This window comes from Falco biarmicus, chromosome 3 (assembly GCF_023638135.1).
Source record: "Falco biarmicus isolate bFalBia1 chromosome 3, bFalBia1.pri, whole genome shotgun sequence".
NCBI lineage: Eukaryota > Metazoa > Chordata > Aves > Falconiformes > Falconidae > Falco > Falco biarmicus.
The window spans coordinates 102,858,421-102,875,505 of NC_079290.1; the positions used below are offsets into that span (position 1 = coordinate 102,858,421).

The following is a 17,085-nucleotide window of genomic DNA, read 5'->3' on the forward strand; positions in this document are numbered from 1 at the left end:
TTCAGCTAAGTTATCAAAATATGCCTGTTCATATAGCGGTTTCTTTTAGAGGAAAAAGCATGTTTCTTTTGAAGGTAAACATTCTATTTATTTTCCTTACCAACTTGATCTTTTCTTACCTTTTTATGTTACTGCTTGCTCTTTTTTTGTAATTCTTTAAAGAATACCATGAGGAGAAAAGTGAAGATATAAGTGGCTAGAAGTGTCCCCACCATAGAGGAGTGTTTCAAAGGGTGCTTTGCACTCAACTCCTGCTTCTTCATAATGTTCCACTTAACTTTGCTTTTAAGTTTAGCTGTCTTGTGGGTAACACTGCAGCTTGCTATGAGAAGGGGTTTAAATTGAATGCAGAGCTTAATGTGGTACTTCAGAAGTTTGTAAATATGCATGAAGAGTAAACTTCAACTCAGATTTCCTGGGTATAAGGTCTTTGATATCAGTGGCCACATAGAACCACACAATCTATTTACGTCTGAAGGCATATATTCTTTAATCTTAAACTGACAGTGAGAATCATTTCTGTCGTTAGCAGCTTCAGATTTATACTCAGCCTAGTGTTGTCAGCCATATTGTACGTAATTGAATCAAGATTGCTGAACACAGCAGCGAGAGTTTTCATACCTACTGATGAACTTAGCCTTTGTGTACCCAAAGCTACTGCTATTTCCTCTCAAGATTCTTAGCCTTAATGTGGTGGGTTTTTATTTATTAAATGTGGATGTTGTTGTGTTGAGTTTATCGATTTTTAAGAGTTAGTATCACAAAGATCTGGGAGTAGACTGGGAGTATTTTTTTCTGTAGAAGAATTGCTGACAAAGATGCCATCACTACAGTTACATTGAAGCATCGTTTCTTATGCAGTTTGTAGCAGAACTTCTCAAGTTTACAATAGACAAAAGGCAATAAACCTAACTTTATTTCTTCTAAGATAAGCTTCATTGTGAATATTTTGTTACAGCAAGCTGAGCAGCTAGGAAGAGAAGATCAACAGCGGCTTCATCGAAATCGAAAACTGGTGCTCATGGTAGATCTGGACCAGACATTGATCCATACTACAGAACAGCACTGCCAACAAATGTCTAATAAGGTAAGTATTAGGTGTTGGCTTTCAAGCCAAAGTAACAACAGGAATATTTCTAACCATAGTTACACGATGGTTCTTTAAGAAAACATTCTGTGGTTAGGTAAAACAGTAGTTGAAGAATAACAAAATGAGAAACAAGTCTTCTGAGATATGGTCCTTCTTTCTCTATGTTTAAATTGATGTTTTTCTTCTAGTTACGCTTTCCTGCACTTTTCCATTCCAGTCACTTTAAGCAACAAGTTTCAGGTAGCTATTTTTAATCTCTGCTTTCCTTCCTCTACAGCTCACAAGCAGAGTACTCAGTAATGAGACTTCTTTCCCTCCAAGTCTGAGGCAGTTACAGTGAATTACTGTTTGAACTCCCTTTTTGAGTAATCCCGTGTTTTACTACATCTGTCATTCCATGAATATGTCTAGTGATTTTTTTTCCTTCAGTTTTGTTTTGGGGCAGAGGGAGAATGACAGTGACACAGTTTCAGTGTTGCTGTTTAATTTCTTCATGCAACACTTGTTATTGAGTTGGTATGGACTATTAGCTTGTAACATTTCCTGTCTGGAAACTTTAACACAAGAAGCATGTTGGAATGTATCTGTAGTGTCTTGTACAGGGGTATGCAAATTTAAACGAGTGTCATCTAAACTACAGTTGTTTAGTTCCTCTTTCTTTTCTTCTGCCACTCTAATGTGTTCAGTAGGTTCAGCATGTGTTCACACCTGCTAGCAAAGAACAAGCTGTAAATGTAAATTGCAATTGAGAAAAAGAGGAAGAGTGAACATTCAGCCTAAAGATTAAAAAAATCTTGTGTATTTGAAAGGCTATGTCTTCATCTGTATAAATGATGGTCTGAAAAGAAACATTTTAAAAGACTGAGAATTTTATTTTTTTTTTTTAACTGGAGTCTTTATGTGCAAATTTCCTTCCTGGTTTGCTATCTGATGGTATGTTTCCATAGACATAATAGTATTGATTTTCATCCAGCAAAGTCTTTTCTCTGAGTTTAGTATGTTTGGAAACTAATATCTGAGTGAAGTTCACTAAGTAGTACTGATAGGAGTGAGATCCTGAACTTTCTGAGAAGTTTCTCAATCTGCTTTATTCAGATTGGTTTGCTGTAAGTAAAGGTTTGAATGAAAGTTACCTTGGTCATAAACTTCAACAGTGCAGCTTCCTGCATTGGAAGAACTTAGTGTTGGACTGTCTGACAAAGAGCAAAAATGTGCTTTGGATTTTATTCATCCACATAATCTCTGTGGCCGAAACTTGCTTTAGCCTAGTCAGACCAAATAAAAGTAGTGGAAGCGATGGAAGAGGGCACTTCTGGAATGCTGGCATTTTTGTTTAGTATTTTGATAATATGAAACATGCTTTTTCTTCTAGGGAATATTTCATTTCCAGTTAGGTCGAGGTGAGCCTATGTTGCATACTCGTTTACGTCCTCATTGTAAGGAATTCCTGGAAAAAATTGCCAAGCTGTACGAATTACATGTTTTTACTTTTGGCAGCAGACTCTATGCACATACAATTGCAGGTGAGTATATGTTACATCTAACAATATTTGTGTAATCAGCCTTCATACTCATATAACTAGTTTTCTTTCTGTGGTTGTTTTCAAGTATTTGTTCTTTGCTTTGTGCAAAAACTTCCTAAATCGTCCTGTAAGCAGAATTCTTGGCTCATTTACAAGACGGTGCCTATATGGCCTGTAACTTTAGAAATAATCCTTTTTTTCCCATCAGACATGCTTTTTTTGCTTCCCTGATGGTTAGAGAATCATTGTGGCATGACAGCTAGTGCCTTCCTGTTGAATTAAGTTAGAAATGATGCTGATGGGCTCTAAAAATAATCTGCAACATCACTTGTCTTAGAAACCTAAAGTAACAGTTCCATAAAAATCAACAACATGAAGTTATATCCCCTTGTCCCTCCCTATCCCCTCCCACACTGTGTTTGCAGGACAAACAAAGGAAGTTTGGCTGCTGTAAATCAATTTACAGCAGTTCTGTTTGCTGAGATGTGCTTATTTGAGGAAGGTCACAGATCTAGCAGTATTCTCACATATTCTTCACAAGAACTTAGCAGTATTTTCTCCTAGTAACTGAAAACTGGCATTTAAATTTTAGTTATAGTAGTCTGTGGTGCAGGTCCTTGGCTGAAATGTTTTATTTTTTCCAACAGGCATAAAAGAAACCTACCCTGTTATGCAAGCATAGGGGCCAAATTCATGTTAGCAGTGTGACCGTGTGTTTAAACTGAAAAATTGGCTTTCGCCCCATCTTCAGTCTTCCTTGACAGAATAGCTTTTTCACCTCAGATTTTCCTTTATTAAGTCTGTTGGACTAAGACAATATAATTAACAATGGTTTAGGTTATGACTCTGCATGTCAAACTGTCCTTGCTGCTGTGGTGTGTCTCAGCTGTTTTTAAGTTGTCTCTCACATCTGCTTTTTTTTGTGTCATGTTGCCCCAAGTGCCTTGAGCAACGCTATCCCGATGATCCTGCTTCTTGGCAAGAAAGGAAGATTCCAAAACAGTTAGAGAGCTGACTGTTCTGTTTAGCTCTAGAACAGTTTAGAAAAAAAGTAGTGTAATTCCAGAATTCTTTATGCTTGTTAAATAAGCCATAGAAGATGCTTGTAATGACAAATTCAAGACACCTCTGTAATCAGAAAGCGATACCTATTTGTGGTCTCCAACTAATTCTTCTTGAAAAAAAGTTCAGGAGAGGCATGTCCTGTCCTGCCCATCCAAGTGAACGTTTCTACATCAGTCAATATTCATTGGCCCAGTTGTTTGAAGAATCTTCCTAAAGCTTTGTCAGTCTTGCTGTTGGATCACACGTTGTGTACTGCTAATGCATTAACACTTTTGTACCCTGCTGTTCTTAGAGCGTGGTTATTTCTTGTGTAGCAAAAAGAGAAGGGTTTTTTACACACTAGGTTTAACTACCTGGTGGTAAGAAAGTGGGTGGACAGTCTTCCTCACTTGGATCTGTGTGCCAGATCTGCATGTGGCCTGAGGTCAGAAGACTTACAGCAAATATGCTTCAGAGCCAGGGAGAAGAATGGCTTGCAGGGGTAGTTAACTCATTATATCTGAGTGCTTTTGCAGTGATTGATCTTCTTTCAATGTGTGATTTGGTCCTGTATTTGCTCATTTTAATCTCTCAGCTAAAATTTGGATTACCTGCAGTTGCCCAGCTGGCACAGACTGATACTTACAGTGTGACAAGCCTTTTTGTGGGCATCAAACTTGAGCTGCTTAATTTGTTCCACAGAGGAGATAACCACCAAATGAGCAAATTAGGGCATCGCTGCGTCCTGACATCTCCAGACTTCTGGATTTTTGCCTGAAGCTGTCTAACCTCATCAAAAGCATTTGAACTACAAGTGGATTACGTGTGCAGTGACAATGATAGCTTCAGCTGAAATATGTTGCTATGGAGAAACAGTTGATACAGCCTTTGGTGCACATACTCACCTGTGTAACCAAGGTGCAGTTAACAGAGAAATCTATAGCTTGTACATATAGAGAACACTTGATGGCAGTATTGGTTAAATGTTTTCTCACAGAGAGCTGTCAGTTTGATATTTTACCTTTATCCTTATGTTACCTAAAGGAAGGACTTGTAATAAAATGCCAGAAATCTTTTTCATAAGAAAAAGGTTGTTTACTTAGATCTTCCACATACATCCGGTATTTTTTTGTGAAATCTGAAGTCTGAGCTGCTCCTTCCATGTCCTGAAAGACTTTTTCCTCATTTTGCAGACAGATGACGTCTTTCCTTTTCCCTCACCCCAGCTGACTCCTATCAGCTGTTAAGTGGGATTAGCTGATATTTTTAAACACCATTTGTGTCTGCTGAAGTCATTTATCCTAAAACCTTTCTTAGTATGACACATTTACATAGTCGTATCTTGTAGTATGTTTATGAAGAAGAGTTTGGGATTTTATAATTTAGAGCTTCCTGTAATATTTCTCTTCTACATAACTACTTTGACCAATTATTACTCCCCCCCCCCCCCCCCCCCTTACTCTGCATAAGAGAAGTTAGGTGTATTTAATACTGAAGTCAGCTTAAGTACTGGTTGTAAAAGTAAATACCACTGTGAATTTTGAGTTCAGAGGCCACTAACCAAAAATAATGTAATGTGAAATCACTGGTAAGATTTATAGTGGTGCTTAGAAAGTAGGACTAAGTTAAGGGCATTCATATGTATGGTTTGTTACAGCAAGTATATTACAGGATGTCTTTCAATAAATAATTGACAGAATATGTGCATACATCAGTGTCTGAAGGTCTCTAGTGCGGTTGGACGGTTAGGTCAACAGCTCTTTCCGGGTTCTAAGGTAGCACCTGAAGTAGAATGGGAGGTGACCTAATTCTTCAGAAATTCAATTTTAGATTTATTTTTAAAAAGAACTTCTTTAGATGCATGTTGGATCCTAGTGTATTGTCACTTCTACTAGGAACTGCAGTTTAACTCAACCTGTCTCTTAAGATTTGAGACTTCTCCAGTATGAGTGAGTTGCTTTTGAGCATTGCATCTTGTGATGGTTTTTTAACTTAACTTTACAAGTCTTGTTTACAAGTTTGCTTTTCAAAGAGACACCATGTAAAATCGGGTAACATGGCTTGATAAGATTGTGCAAAGATCCAGTCTGAGCTACTGGAAAACAAACTACTGGGGGGAATAGTTTCTGCTAGGTAGGTCTACTGAATAGTCCCTCGTGATGTGGCAGTCAAAGGATAGCGATAGTGTCTTCACTATTCTTTGTTCAAGAATACTTAGTGGCAAACTGGGCACATTGTCTAATTTATGAGAGTAAATGGAAGCTCAGTTTTGATTTGAAACAGCAAGTCATTGTCTTCAATCTTTTTGACTTTACATTTTTAAACATGCTTACAACATGAGAAATTCATCAACATTTATCCTTCTGCAGGAATAACTTGTGCAAACTTCTCCAATAAAAAAAAAATGTCAAGAAAAAAAGATTCATTATCGGCACCAAAGCAGCAAACTATGACTGTAATTTTTCAGGACATGGTGTTGGGAAATGGTTAGGAATAAATAAACAAAAAAAATGAAAACCAAAAGTTTAGAGTAAATCTCAGGAAAACTTTAGCAGCTTCTGTATATTCAGTGAGTTTATACATAGACCTTTTCATCTCTCTGAAGTCATGGAAACTTGCAAAAAAATGCCCCCACAGAAAAGTGACATCATCTAACCCAATGCTTTTTCGGTGGTCTGCATTGACTTTTTTTAAAGAAGAAGCCACCAGCACTTTGGAAGGCATCATCAATTTGAAGCCTGCAGCTTCATGTTTAAAGGTTAATATCTAAACAGTGTACTATCTTCCTAAATATTTAAATATGTAGGTTGTGAAAAGATTTTTATTTTAAAGGTACTAGAGTTTTTCATAATGAAAGTTTCTCACTTTTTTGTTACTGAAAGCACTATGATGATTTTATTTTTTTAATGAAGTTAAATCTTAGCCTTTACTTTTAGCTTGGAGGGGTGTATCTGCATCTACTTGCTTTCTATGTAAAGTTTTTATTTCTTCAGACTTATGTTCTATTTGCAATCACAAGCCTATTAAAAGCTAATGTTTTAACTAATAGCATGTAATTTAGCCACTACTTGTTTGCTTTGGCATGGAGCAGAATCTCTAAAAAGGTTAGTGAATAGTGAATATTTAAACACAATATTAACATACTATTGCAGAAAACAAATGGTCTATGACAAATGAAATGTTACCTGCCATTTCCCAGAAACGTGGAAACATCGGGATTATGCTTGTTAGGTTGATTCAATTGCCTAGGCAACATTCAAAAGAAACCAAACATCTTAAGACATGTAAAGAACTTCTTTAAAAGACGAGTGCTGTTTTCCATATTGCTATTCAAGTAGTTAGCTTTGAAAGATCCCACTCTCTTAAGATGGGCTTTTATTTTTGTGTGTGCATGTCTGGTGACCTGTATCCTCTGTGTATTTTTAGCGAATTATCAAAGGGAAAAATATTCAAATTAATAACTCTTCACCAAAGTATTGCTGAAAAGCTCCAGAACACTACCTCATCTCTGATCGCTGGCAGCCAGGGTTTCTGTGTTCGGGCTTTTAGTTCAACTTCCCCTTTCTTACTGTTTTAGCTAGATAACACTACAACTGAGTACCTCATTGTGGTTTTACCATTTAATCAGTGCACTCCCGTCCAATTTAGTGTAGAGAGTCCCTGTGTAGTCAGATAATTAGCAGAAGAGAATTTGGTTGAGGAGAACAGCAACTTGTATGACAACTTACGTAGTTTGTCAAAATATCTGTGTGTACGGCAATAAATCTTTGTAGCTAATTCTCTCAATTCGTTATGCCTAGGTACTGCAAGGGTCTCACTACAGGGGATGATTCTACGAGTTTGCAGCAATTCTTAAGCATAGTCGGGTGAGTTAAGGTTGAACCTCTGTCCTTAACTCGGAATTTTCTTGCTTTTATGGGTTTTAAGTTATTCCAGTTACACATGAATATTAAATACATACAGGATCAACTTTTCAGAAGTGATGACTGATTTTTTAAAATTTTTTTAATTTATACCCTCTGTTTTTGAAGACCCAACTTAGTGTACTTCTGGGAGCTGGACTTCTAAAAGGAGCTGAACATGTGTTCTGTACAAATCTCAGAGCTCCTTGAAAGAAAATTAAAGTTGGTCCTTAGAGCCTGTAGTCATTTTGAATTCCACCATATAAAATAAAGTAAAACTTCAAAAATTCATTCCCAGATAAGTGTTGACTGCCTTGTATTATTCATACGAATAATGACAAGTTGATGCTAACTTCATCGCAAATTCAGTAAAACGAAAGGTTCAGATTGGTGTGTAAAATGCCAGTTTCTCAGCAATTATGTGGCTGTGATCTGCTCATGAAGATGAACATCATTATTAGAGGCTAGGTTCAGAAGCGTGTGCATGCATATTTGTACACCCAAGTCACCATTTTCCTAAATAACGGCATTTTATCTTGCTTTAAGGTCAGCTAGCACAGCTTCTTCTGTTTTGTTTTTGGTTTGTCTTTTTTATAAAGAGTGTAGTCAGAAAAGTCACAGCAACTGGGCTTAAGTATTTCTAGGAATTCCAAGATACGTTCATTATATGTAAGTGTATTAAGGTAGCTATTAGTGGTACAACTTAAAACCTACAAATGCAAGAGCTCTGGCTGAAACCATCCCTTAACGTGCCCGTTGTGCTTAAGTATTGCAGCACATTGCCGACTCTTGTGAGACTTCTCTGCAGTTCCTAGGCATAATGACCTAAGGAGAGCATTTAGCTTTAAAGAACCACCTATATAGAGATAAATGTAAGTTGCAAAAGTCATGTGTATCTATCACCTGCTGTATCTCTTTCAGCCTAATTTATTTGGCTGTTACAGATTTAGTTATTTTCATTTCAGTTTTGTTGCTATGTTGAAAGAAAATGAGATGGGGGTTTTTAAAATTAATCCCACTGCATTAGTTAGAAATACTTGATCCACTGTGGTTACCTTTTCCCCCATATAATACCTCTTACCTTAAAATTGTCTCTTAAACTTCTGTTGCACAGATTAAAATAACTGAATTATATAGAACATAAACAAGGAACAAACTTCTTTAACGTTTTAATTTCTTCTTTCAAAAGGATTTTTGGACCCTGAAAAGAAGCTCTTTTCCCATCGGATATTGTCAAGGGATGAATGTATCGATCCATTTTCTAAAACTGGGAATCTTAGGTATGTATGTGGGTCTTATGCATTAAACAGAACAGAACAACAAAGAGACAGAACATGCTAAATATAGTAACAATTACTCCCTCTGTACTTAACATGTTTGCAGCCCTTTATCTGCCTCTTAAATACCAACACCATCCCAACAAACTGAGATGTTGGGCGTTGCAGCATTTCATCTATTTGATGTGTTCTGTGGTACTAAAACAGTAAGAACGTGAAGCAATGGCATCATGGTTTTTGACTCTGTACTTTTTATTCTTGTAATAACTTGACCATATTTCCACTTTATGGCTTATGATAGATTCATAGAATCATTTAGGTTGGAGAAGACCTTTAAGATCAAGTCAGCCATTAACTCAGCACTGCCAAGTTCACCACTAAACCCTAAGCACCATATCTACACAGCTTTTAAATATAAGACTTGTGTTGTGGGATTTTTAATTAAGCCAAAATTCTCAGTTTGAGGTTAATTTGTATTTGATTATCTAATATTCTGGCCTTCAAATGTGCTATATGACTAGCTTCTGTTCTCTAATGTTTCTTGAAATTAGGTCATCTAGAGCCTTGGATTCATATTCTAGTCTAAAATCAGGTTCTGATCTTTTTTCAGAGTACAAGGCCAAGATTTTTTTTTCTAAAAGACAGATATGTTTAGTATTTCATAAAGCTAGATTAAAAATGATTGCCTCTTCCCCATCTGACTATATTTGCTGATGGGAAGCATTTTTCTTCTCTTGCTCCATTTTCATATGCATGTATATATCTTAAGTACTCTACCACCTCTTCCTAGGTGATACAAATATCAGTAATTTTTCCCACTTTTGTCTTGGATTGAGCGAGTCTACCCGTTAAAAACTGTTCTTGTGTCTATTTCTTATTTATATATAGATAGTATATTGACCATGTGATAGTTGGCATTGGGCTATTTGTCAACATATTTGTCAACTCTGAAAGCTAGACCAAAATCTTGTAAAGTTTTGTCTTTGCAGAGGTTTGTTGGTTCCTGCTTCCAGCCTTTAGGATAGAGATTTAAAAATAGTGGTTTCCTTTTTTTATAACCTTTAATTAATTCAAATATTGTATTTTGAATTCTGTAATTTTAATATTGCTGATTTTTAAGTTCATGTATAAGCGTGTCCTACAGACATGCTCATAATAAAACAGACCATCCACAGAAACTACTTTAATTGATAGTTCAATGATAGTTCATTCAATTCCTAAAACTGGACTCATTTTGTCAATGGTTTTGTTTCTTAGAGATCTCTTCCCGTGTGGGGATTCCATGGTTTGCATCATTGATGATAGAGAGGATGTTTGGAAGTTTGCACCCAATTTGATAACTGTGAAGAAATATGTATACTTTCAGGGGATAGGAGATATTAATGCACCTCCTGGATCAAGAGAAGTTCAAATAAAGAAGAAAGGTAATTACCTGATTTTTAAACTGCTTTTACAACTTTTTCCACTTTTCAGATGTCATTGATGTAAATCATTGTAGTAGTCTTACTAGTATTGCTGTTGTGCTCAGATGAGCAATCCTAGACTATTGCAGTTGGCAGAGCATGCTCCTCCAGCAGAAACGCAGGTAGCACAGTAAACCTGAACTGCTCTTGTTGGTGGATTTGCTTTTGATGGGTGCCCACAGCAAAAGTGGAGGCCTAGTGATAGCATTTTGACTGTTATGCTGGAGAGCTGATTTGGCAACGCATCAAGTCATTCAAGAACATGTAGAGGAGGGCAGGTTCTCTCTCCCCCCTCTGTATAAAACCAGGCAGTCTGTAGGGTTCTGCTTTTTGGACCCCTTCCTTGCCCCACTTTAAAGCAATAATTAATAAACTCTCGTCTTGCATACTGCTGAAAACAAATGTTTTGTGCTTTGCTTACGTCCCTGCCTAAATCATGGTAATTAAGTTAGGGGGGACTTTTAGCACCTGGTGAATGTGGCATTCTGGCATTTGACATGAAACCTTACCTTCAGCAGTCACAGCAGCATGATACAGATAGTGGATTTAGAAGGTATATATCACTATGCTAGTATTAATTTGGGGTGAAATGTATTTGAAAGACAATGTCTAAGAAGGATTTGCAGGACTTTTTCCAGTTTAGCCAAGGTTTGTTGGTGGCTTGATTTTTTTTTTTTTTTTTTTTTTTTTTTGATTTAATGTGTGTGACAACACTCCTTTTTCCCTTGTTGAACTAGAGATGTCCCATGTGGAAGCAATCATAATGTACTCAAACTGAATCGGGGCACTGTGAGGTGGGACCTCTACACGTGACTGGTAGTGTTACTTGCAGGGCAGGGACATGCACGCAAAAGAGGGACAAAGTAGGGTGACTTCATCCAGTGTTCCTGATGAATGCCTGTGCGCAAATTTCAGGTTGTCTGGTTTGTTTAATTGTCATGTCTCCTCTGCAGACATCTGAAGACATATCCTAAAACTATTTTTCTGCCTTTGAGTCTATTACCCTGTTACTTGTATTCCAGCAGAGTCTCAAATAAACCTCAAACAGCATCTTTGTATTGCTAAAACATGTATATCTTTTCAAATATTAAAATACAGTTATTTTGTTTATGAAGAATAGGAAATACATAAAAGCCACAGAAGTTAATAAAGGCAGTTCTTGTAGTTCTTGGGATTGGAACCTTCTGAGATGAATTCTGCCCCCTTTTTTTTCTTTTTTTTTTTTTTCTTCGCAGCAGTAGTTTCATTGCCCTGTAAAAACTCATGCTAGAAGATAAATCCTTTAATGCTTGCGTGGTTAACAAATAATTACTTATGACCTGCGAGAATTTTTTTTTTTAAAAGAGCTGCTTACACAGTTTCTTCGCAAAAGTAAAATGTTAGGTTTGCCAGTTCTTTCTAGTAATCATTGTTACCTGAAGTATCTTAATGACTTTGAAAAGCCTAGTTGTCACTTCTAAACATAGCAAAGTCTAACTGCATATGTAAACTGTGTATTTAAGGAAAAATAAAGATAAATTTTTTATTAAGCTTAAAAATAAAACAAACCTGAGAAAATACTTGTGTTTTATTTCCTTCTTTCCTGTGTCTTAGTAAACCACTCTACAAAACCAGAGGCACTGGATTCAGCAGTGACATCAGCAAAAGATGCTGAAGAAATAAAGAACGATATACGTGTAGAAGAACAAAGCAATGGTCTCAAGAAAGCTACAAAGGACACTTGCACCACAAATGGAAGTACGTCTGTAAGCAGTGAAACATCTGACTGGGATATGAACTCCCGTGATAAAGTTAATGCCCAGGACTCCTTAAATGATAGCACTGATCACAAAATGGACAATGAGGTCACTAATGATTTGACAAATACAAAAGAATCTCAGAGTTCTTCAGAACAAGTTGGTGGAACAGTGATAGAGAAGCAGCAAACCCAAGAGAAGACAACAAATGACTTGGACTTTGAACTGTCTAGTGACAGTGAAAGTGATGATGGTTTGGATACCAGAAAGTCATCTACTTCTGTATCAGACAGTGAGAATGAGGAAAAGAGAAGCTGGAAGAAATCCAAACAGACTGTGCAGGATGAAAATTTGCAGAAAGGGAGTCATACTGATGCAAGTGAAAAAAAGGATGGTCTGGTGAACCATTCTGGGGACACACAATCTCTACCCAGTGAAAATATTCATGACAAAACTGATCTTGAAGCACAAGAGGAAGGTGAACAGGAAAGCCTTTGTGATTTAGGAAATGGGTGTGCAGACAAGAAGGAAGCTGAAACAGAGTCTCAGAATAGTGAACAGTCTGGAATTACAATGGGGGAGTCCTTAGACCAGAGTATGGAGGAAGAAGAGGAGGAGGATGATACAGATGACGATGACCACTTAATATACCTCGAAGAGATCCTTGTGCGGGTTCACACTGATTACTACACAAAATATGATAAATACCTGAAAAAAGAGATTGAGGAAATTCCAGACATCAGAAAAATAGTACCAGAACTGAAAAGTAAAGTGCTGGCAGATGTAACCATAATATTTAGTGGACTTTACCCAACAAACTTCCCCATTGAGAAAACACGGGAACACTATCATGCCACAGCACTTGGAGCTAAAATTGTGAAGAATCTAGTACTGAGTGCTGATGATCCTGACAAAGCAACGCATCTCATTGCGGCAAGGACAGGTAGGTATAGAAGGCTTGAGTCTTCCATCAGCTTTTTTTCCTGTTCGTTCATGCCTTGAGGTGTTTTTTGTGTAATCTACTGGCTTTAATGTAACTGAGATTAGAATTGAAATTGAAGGGGAGATTATTCCTAAAACAATTCAGAAGCATTTTTTAAAGGCTTTTTTGCTGCTTTTTGATCAAGTATGGCTTTTATTTGTTGAAAGGTGGAGCCTCTGGTGTAATGTGTCATATCTCACTTCTTGGTTAAGAGTAGGTGATACTGAGTCTTTGACTGTTGACGATATTGAATAGAAACTTTAACATTTGTGTTGGATAAAATTTTATAATGGTCTTTCTGTAAGGTTATAGCAAGACTTCCTCAGTTTCTCAGATTTCACCTCTCATGGTTCAGTTTCATTTTGTATGGATTATCTTAAGAGACTGGAATCTGATGATACCCTGTTACTGCTGCATGCATAGCCTTTATGTGTTTGTCATGGGAGATGTAAGAGAGCTTATCCTAACTTTTGATACATCTTTCACAAAGCTACCTGGTTTTACACAGCTTTAATGGATAGGAATGTACCATTGCATAGCTGCCACAGAGGAGCTGACAGGCCACCATTAGCTTCTGGTACACATTTTTTGTGTGCCCCCTGATCCTTGGTTCCCTCAGTGTTGGCCTTTTTGAAGTCATGTGGAATCTAAATATCTGATAATCAAAACCATGAAATCCAACAGTAAAACTGCATGTTTTAGATTAACTAAAACTCCTAGGTTATTTAGGACATCTTTAGATGTCATGAGCAAATCTGCCATCTATTGGATTATTTTCTTCTTGACTGCTATTCATGTAAGCTTTCAGTACATCAGCAGCAGCTCTGTTGCATTGGCTTATAAACAAATGGAGTATGTTTTCACTGGTTGTACTGAAGATATGTATACTTTTCTCAACCTGTGTGTGACTCAAGAAATATCTTGTTCCATTTCTTAAGCAGCTGATCAGGAATAATTTCTTCCTGTCAAAGAGGCAGTGATTAAAAAAACCCTCCCATGTTTAGTGACTAAAAAGAGAATGTTGCAGTTTCTTAATTTCTACCCCTTGAACTATGATTAATGTTAAAAATCTATGGATTAAACCCAGCCAATTTATTAGTATATTGTGATACTCTAATATCAGCTATTTTTTAATGTATCATCCTGAATAACAGTAAGGCTATATATTTGCTAGGTTAGTGTAAAGTTACCTCCTTTTCCAGTTATCTAAATGTACAGTTCTAGTGACAAAAAGCACAGGTAGCTCTTACTAAAATGTTGGTAAGGCCAGCTGTAGTAAGGACCTAGTCAAGAAGCATCAGAATAAAAGTTGTACCAACAGACCTGTAGTGAAGTAGCACGTTTGTGTTAATTGTCCTGACGCAGATATGTATTTAAGTAGTGACAACAACCTAAAAGCCAGGAGAGGTGGAAATTGGTTTCATTGAAATTAGCTGGGATTCTGATTTGTGAAGGTGTGATAGTTGAAATAGTGAATGAGAAGTGTTAAAATCAGTGGAAGCATCAGTTTGGAACTCTGTAGTTTAACTATAGTTGCTGAACAGCTCTTAAAACTGCAGGAATAGCCATAGTTATCAGCAAAGAATTATGCAAGTTTGTCATATTTCATTGAAGACCTGATAGCTACCAATTTAACTTTAATGTTTTTCCAATTTCAAATCTCAAAATGCTTCATTTTGAAGCTGCTTTGTTTAACTTGGAATAGATAGCTTCTAAATGTAGTTGTAAATCGGATGCAATTGTTGTGTGATGTGGTAAAAATTGATAGGATCAATGTAAATGAGACCGTCCCAAACATACCCATTTCTCTAGAAGGAAAAATGTTGGGTAACATGTTAAGGTGCACAGCATGTGGTAATGAGAAGCAGTTGAGGCTTTTTTTTGTTTGTTTTCAGAATGTACAGTTCGAGGGGGGTTGTATGTTTATATAGATACATATACACATCTCTGTGTTCAGCTTTTATAAACAAATTCTTTACTACCTGCATAGTCTTTGCAAATCATCCATTAATGTAGATCTTAATACAAAAAACTACTTTAAGTTTTGGTTGCATTACGCTAATGTACTTTTACAGTATTTGAATTGTAACATTTTTTAAATTTTTTGTGTTCTTTTGAAAAACTTTTAAATTTCAGGGTGCTTCATATTTCTCAGGTTTCGTCAAGACCTAGGTTGTCCAGAATAGTCCTATAATGTTGGTGTTGCACTTGATACTTGAAACATATTCAAATATTGCCTGCTAATTAAAACAAGTTATCACAAGAATACTATTCCTGATTTACTGGGGTGAAAAAACCCTTTGTTGTCAGTATGTAGAAGCTGACCCCTTGCTTTTAGTAAGAATTGCACTAATTCTAGAAGAGGTAACGTGGCAATCTTTGCCTAATGAGCAAGACTAGTGTCATCTTTCAACATCACTTAATAATTATTTTCTGTAACACTGTGAAATAGGGGAGTTTAGACTGAAAAAGCTATAGTCTCCAGTAACCCTTTTTTCTAAGATTCTCATGGATTGCTTGTGGTTCTAGTTTTGTGATGGGGTTTTATTTCTGGTTTTTCAAATGAAAACTATATATTCTCTGCTTAGATGGGAGTAGTTATGCTGCATCATCCTAATTTCATGAGGGGAACTCTGAAGTTTAATCAGATTTTAAGGACATAAGTTGCATCCTGTCATAGCTGGATTTGTGATTATTCAGCTGTCGACATTGTTTTCATACCGATTCTTGTGCGATTAGAAAGTAAATTCTACCAGTGTCTATTACTGTCGGCAAGCCATACAAGTATTGCATCTCTGGCTCTCGTGGCAGACATCTGAGTGTCTTAATTGCTGGTGAAAGGGAAAACAAAAGCATGTCCCTTGAGTTTTATTCAGAAGTCAATGATCTGAGACTAGATAATGTTCTACTTTTTTCTCTTTTTCTAATGTGTTTTTCAAAAGGTGATTTTAAAACTTACGTATCAGTTCAGCATTTCTAGATCACCCCAGTAGTGACAGGAGACTTAGGACTCAGGCAAGCAAGTTAACTTACATGTTTACTTTGCATTAGCTGAGCTGTAGTAAAAGGCATATACTTAATCCGCAGCAGCAGTGGAATACTGTTAGCTTTTGAGTTTTGAAGACAAAGGAAATAAAGGGAAGAAGTCACCCCCAAGGGCTCTGGACTGGTCGGTTTTCCCCCTAAGAAGTGACCACATCGTATCTTGGCGTACAGAGTGAACAGCTAGTGAATACCATTTTAAAGTATTTACAGCATCTTTCCCAGCCTATTGCAGTAAATAATAGAAATTTCTTTTGTTCTTTGTATATACGCATCTCTTTCTCTGCAGATAGGCAGCTTTTTTCTCTGCAGACACAGATACTCTGAATTCTGAAAATAAATTAATTCTTGTTCTTGGGGAAAATCAGGATTTATTATTTTTTTTTCATTATATGGGGACGAAAATACTATCTACCTGAAATACTGTAAAACACAAGGATCTTTGTATCCTCTAATCAGTCTTCATAACTCTGAGTGACTGAGAGGAGGCTGCCCTATAGCCCTTCCCACTTACCTGTGGAATACCTAAAACTTCAGTTTTTGAAACATGTGCTGTTTGCTTTCAGCAGCAGCACACTGCACTGGATGGTGAGTTGTTACAGCTGTGTACACACTTGGCTAAGCAGTAACCACACGGTTTCATAAATCTTGTTGTGTTCCTTCCTCAGCTGAAGATACAGATGAAAGATCCTGTGGTTGATGTTTATATTGAGTTTCTGCTGGGGAAGCAGATAAAGCTGTTCAGGTCACTGAAAAATTATTCTAATGGGGTAGGAGCAGAAATACGTCAGTTTAGGCCCTGGATTTTTCTTTTCTTTTTCAAAATATGTTTAATTCTATGTGTGTTCCAGTACTTTGAAAGCTATGTGGGGATAATTTCCTTACTTTTGGTGACTTAGCCTGTGTCAAGTTTTGCTTACTATCATTAAATATCAGCTTGCTTAGAATACAAATTGTACTATGAACTGTGGCTTCTTTTGTTCTTCCTCATCTATCCAATTAAAAAATGCTTACTCCTGAGTCTGG

General features: G+C 36.7%; 1 protein-coding gene across 1 annotated transcript in view; it reads left to right on the forward strand.

Moving 5' to 3' along the window:
- The window catches only part of CTDP1 (CTD phosphatase subunit 1), a 110,614-nt gene that overhangs the window by 19,913 nt on the left and 73,616 nt on the right, over positions 1 to 17,085 (forward strand). Inside the window, exons 4-8 of the mRNA XM_056331231.1 lie at positions 959 to 1,087; positions 2,463 to 2,613; positions 8,749 to 8,839; positions 10,094 to 10,260; positions 11,893 to 12,978. Of these exons, the coding sequence (XP_056187206.1) occupies positions 959 to 1,087; positions 2,463 to 2,613; positions 8,749 to 8,839; positions 10,094 to 10,260; positions 11,893 to 12,978 (1,624 nt within the window). The remainder of the gene's footprint in view (positions 1 to 958; positions 1,088 to 2,462; positions 2,614 to 8,748; positions 8,840 to 10,093; positions 10,261 to 11,892; positions 12,979 to 17,085) is intronic.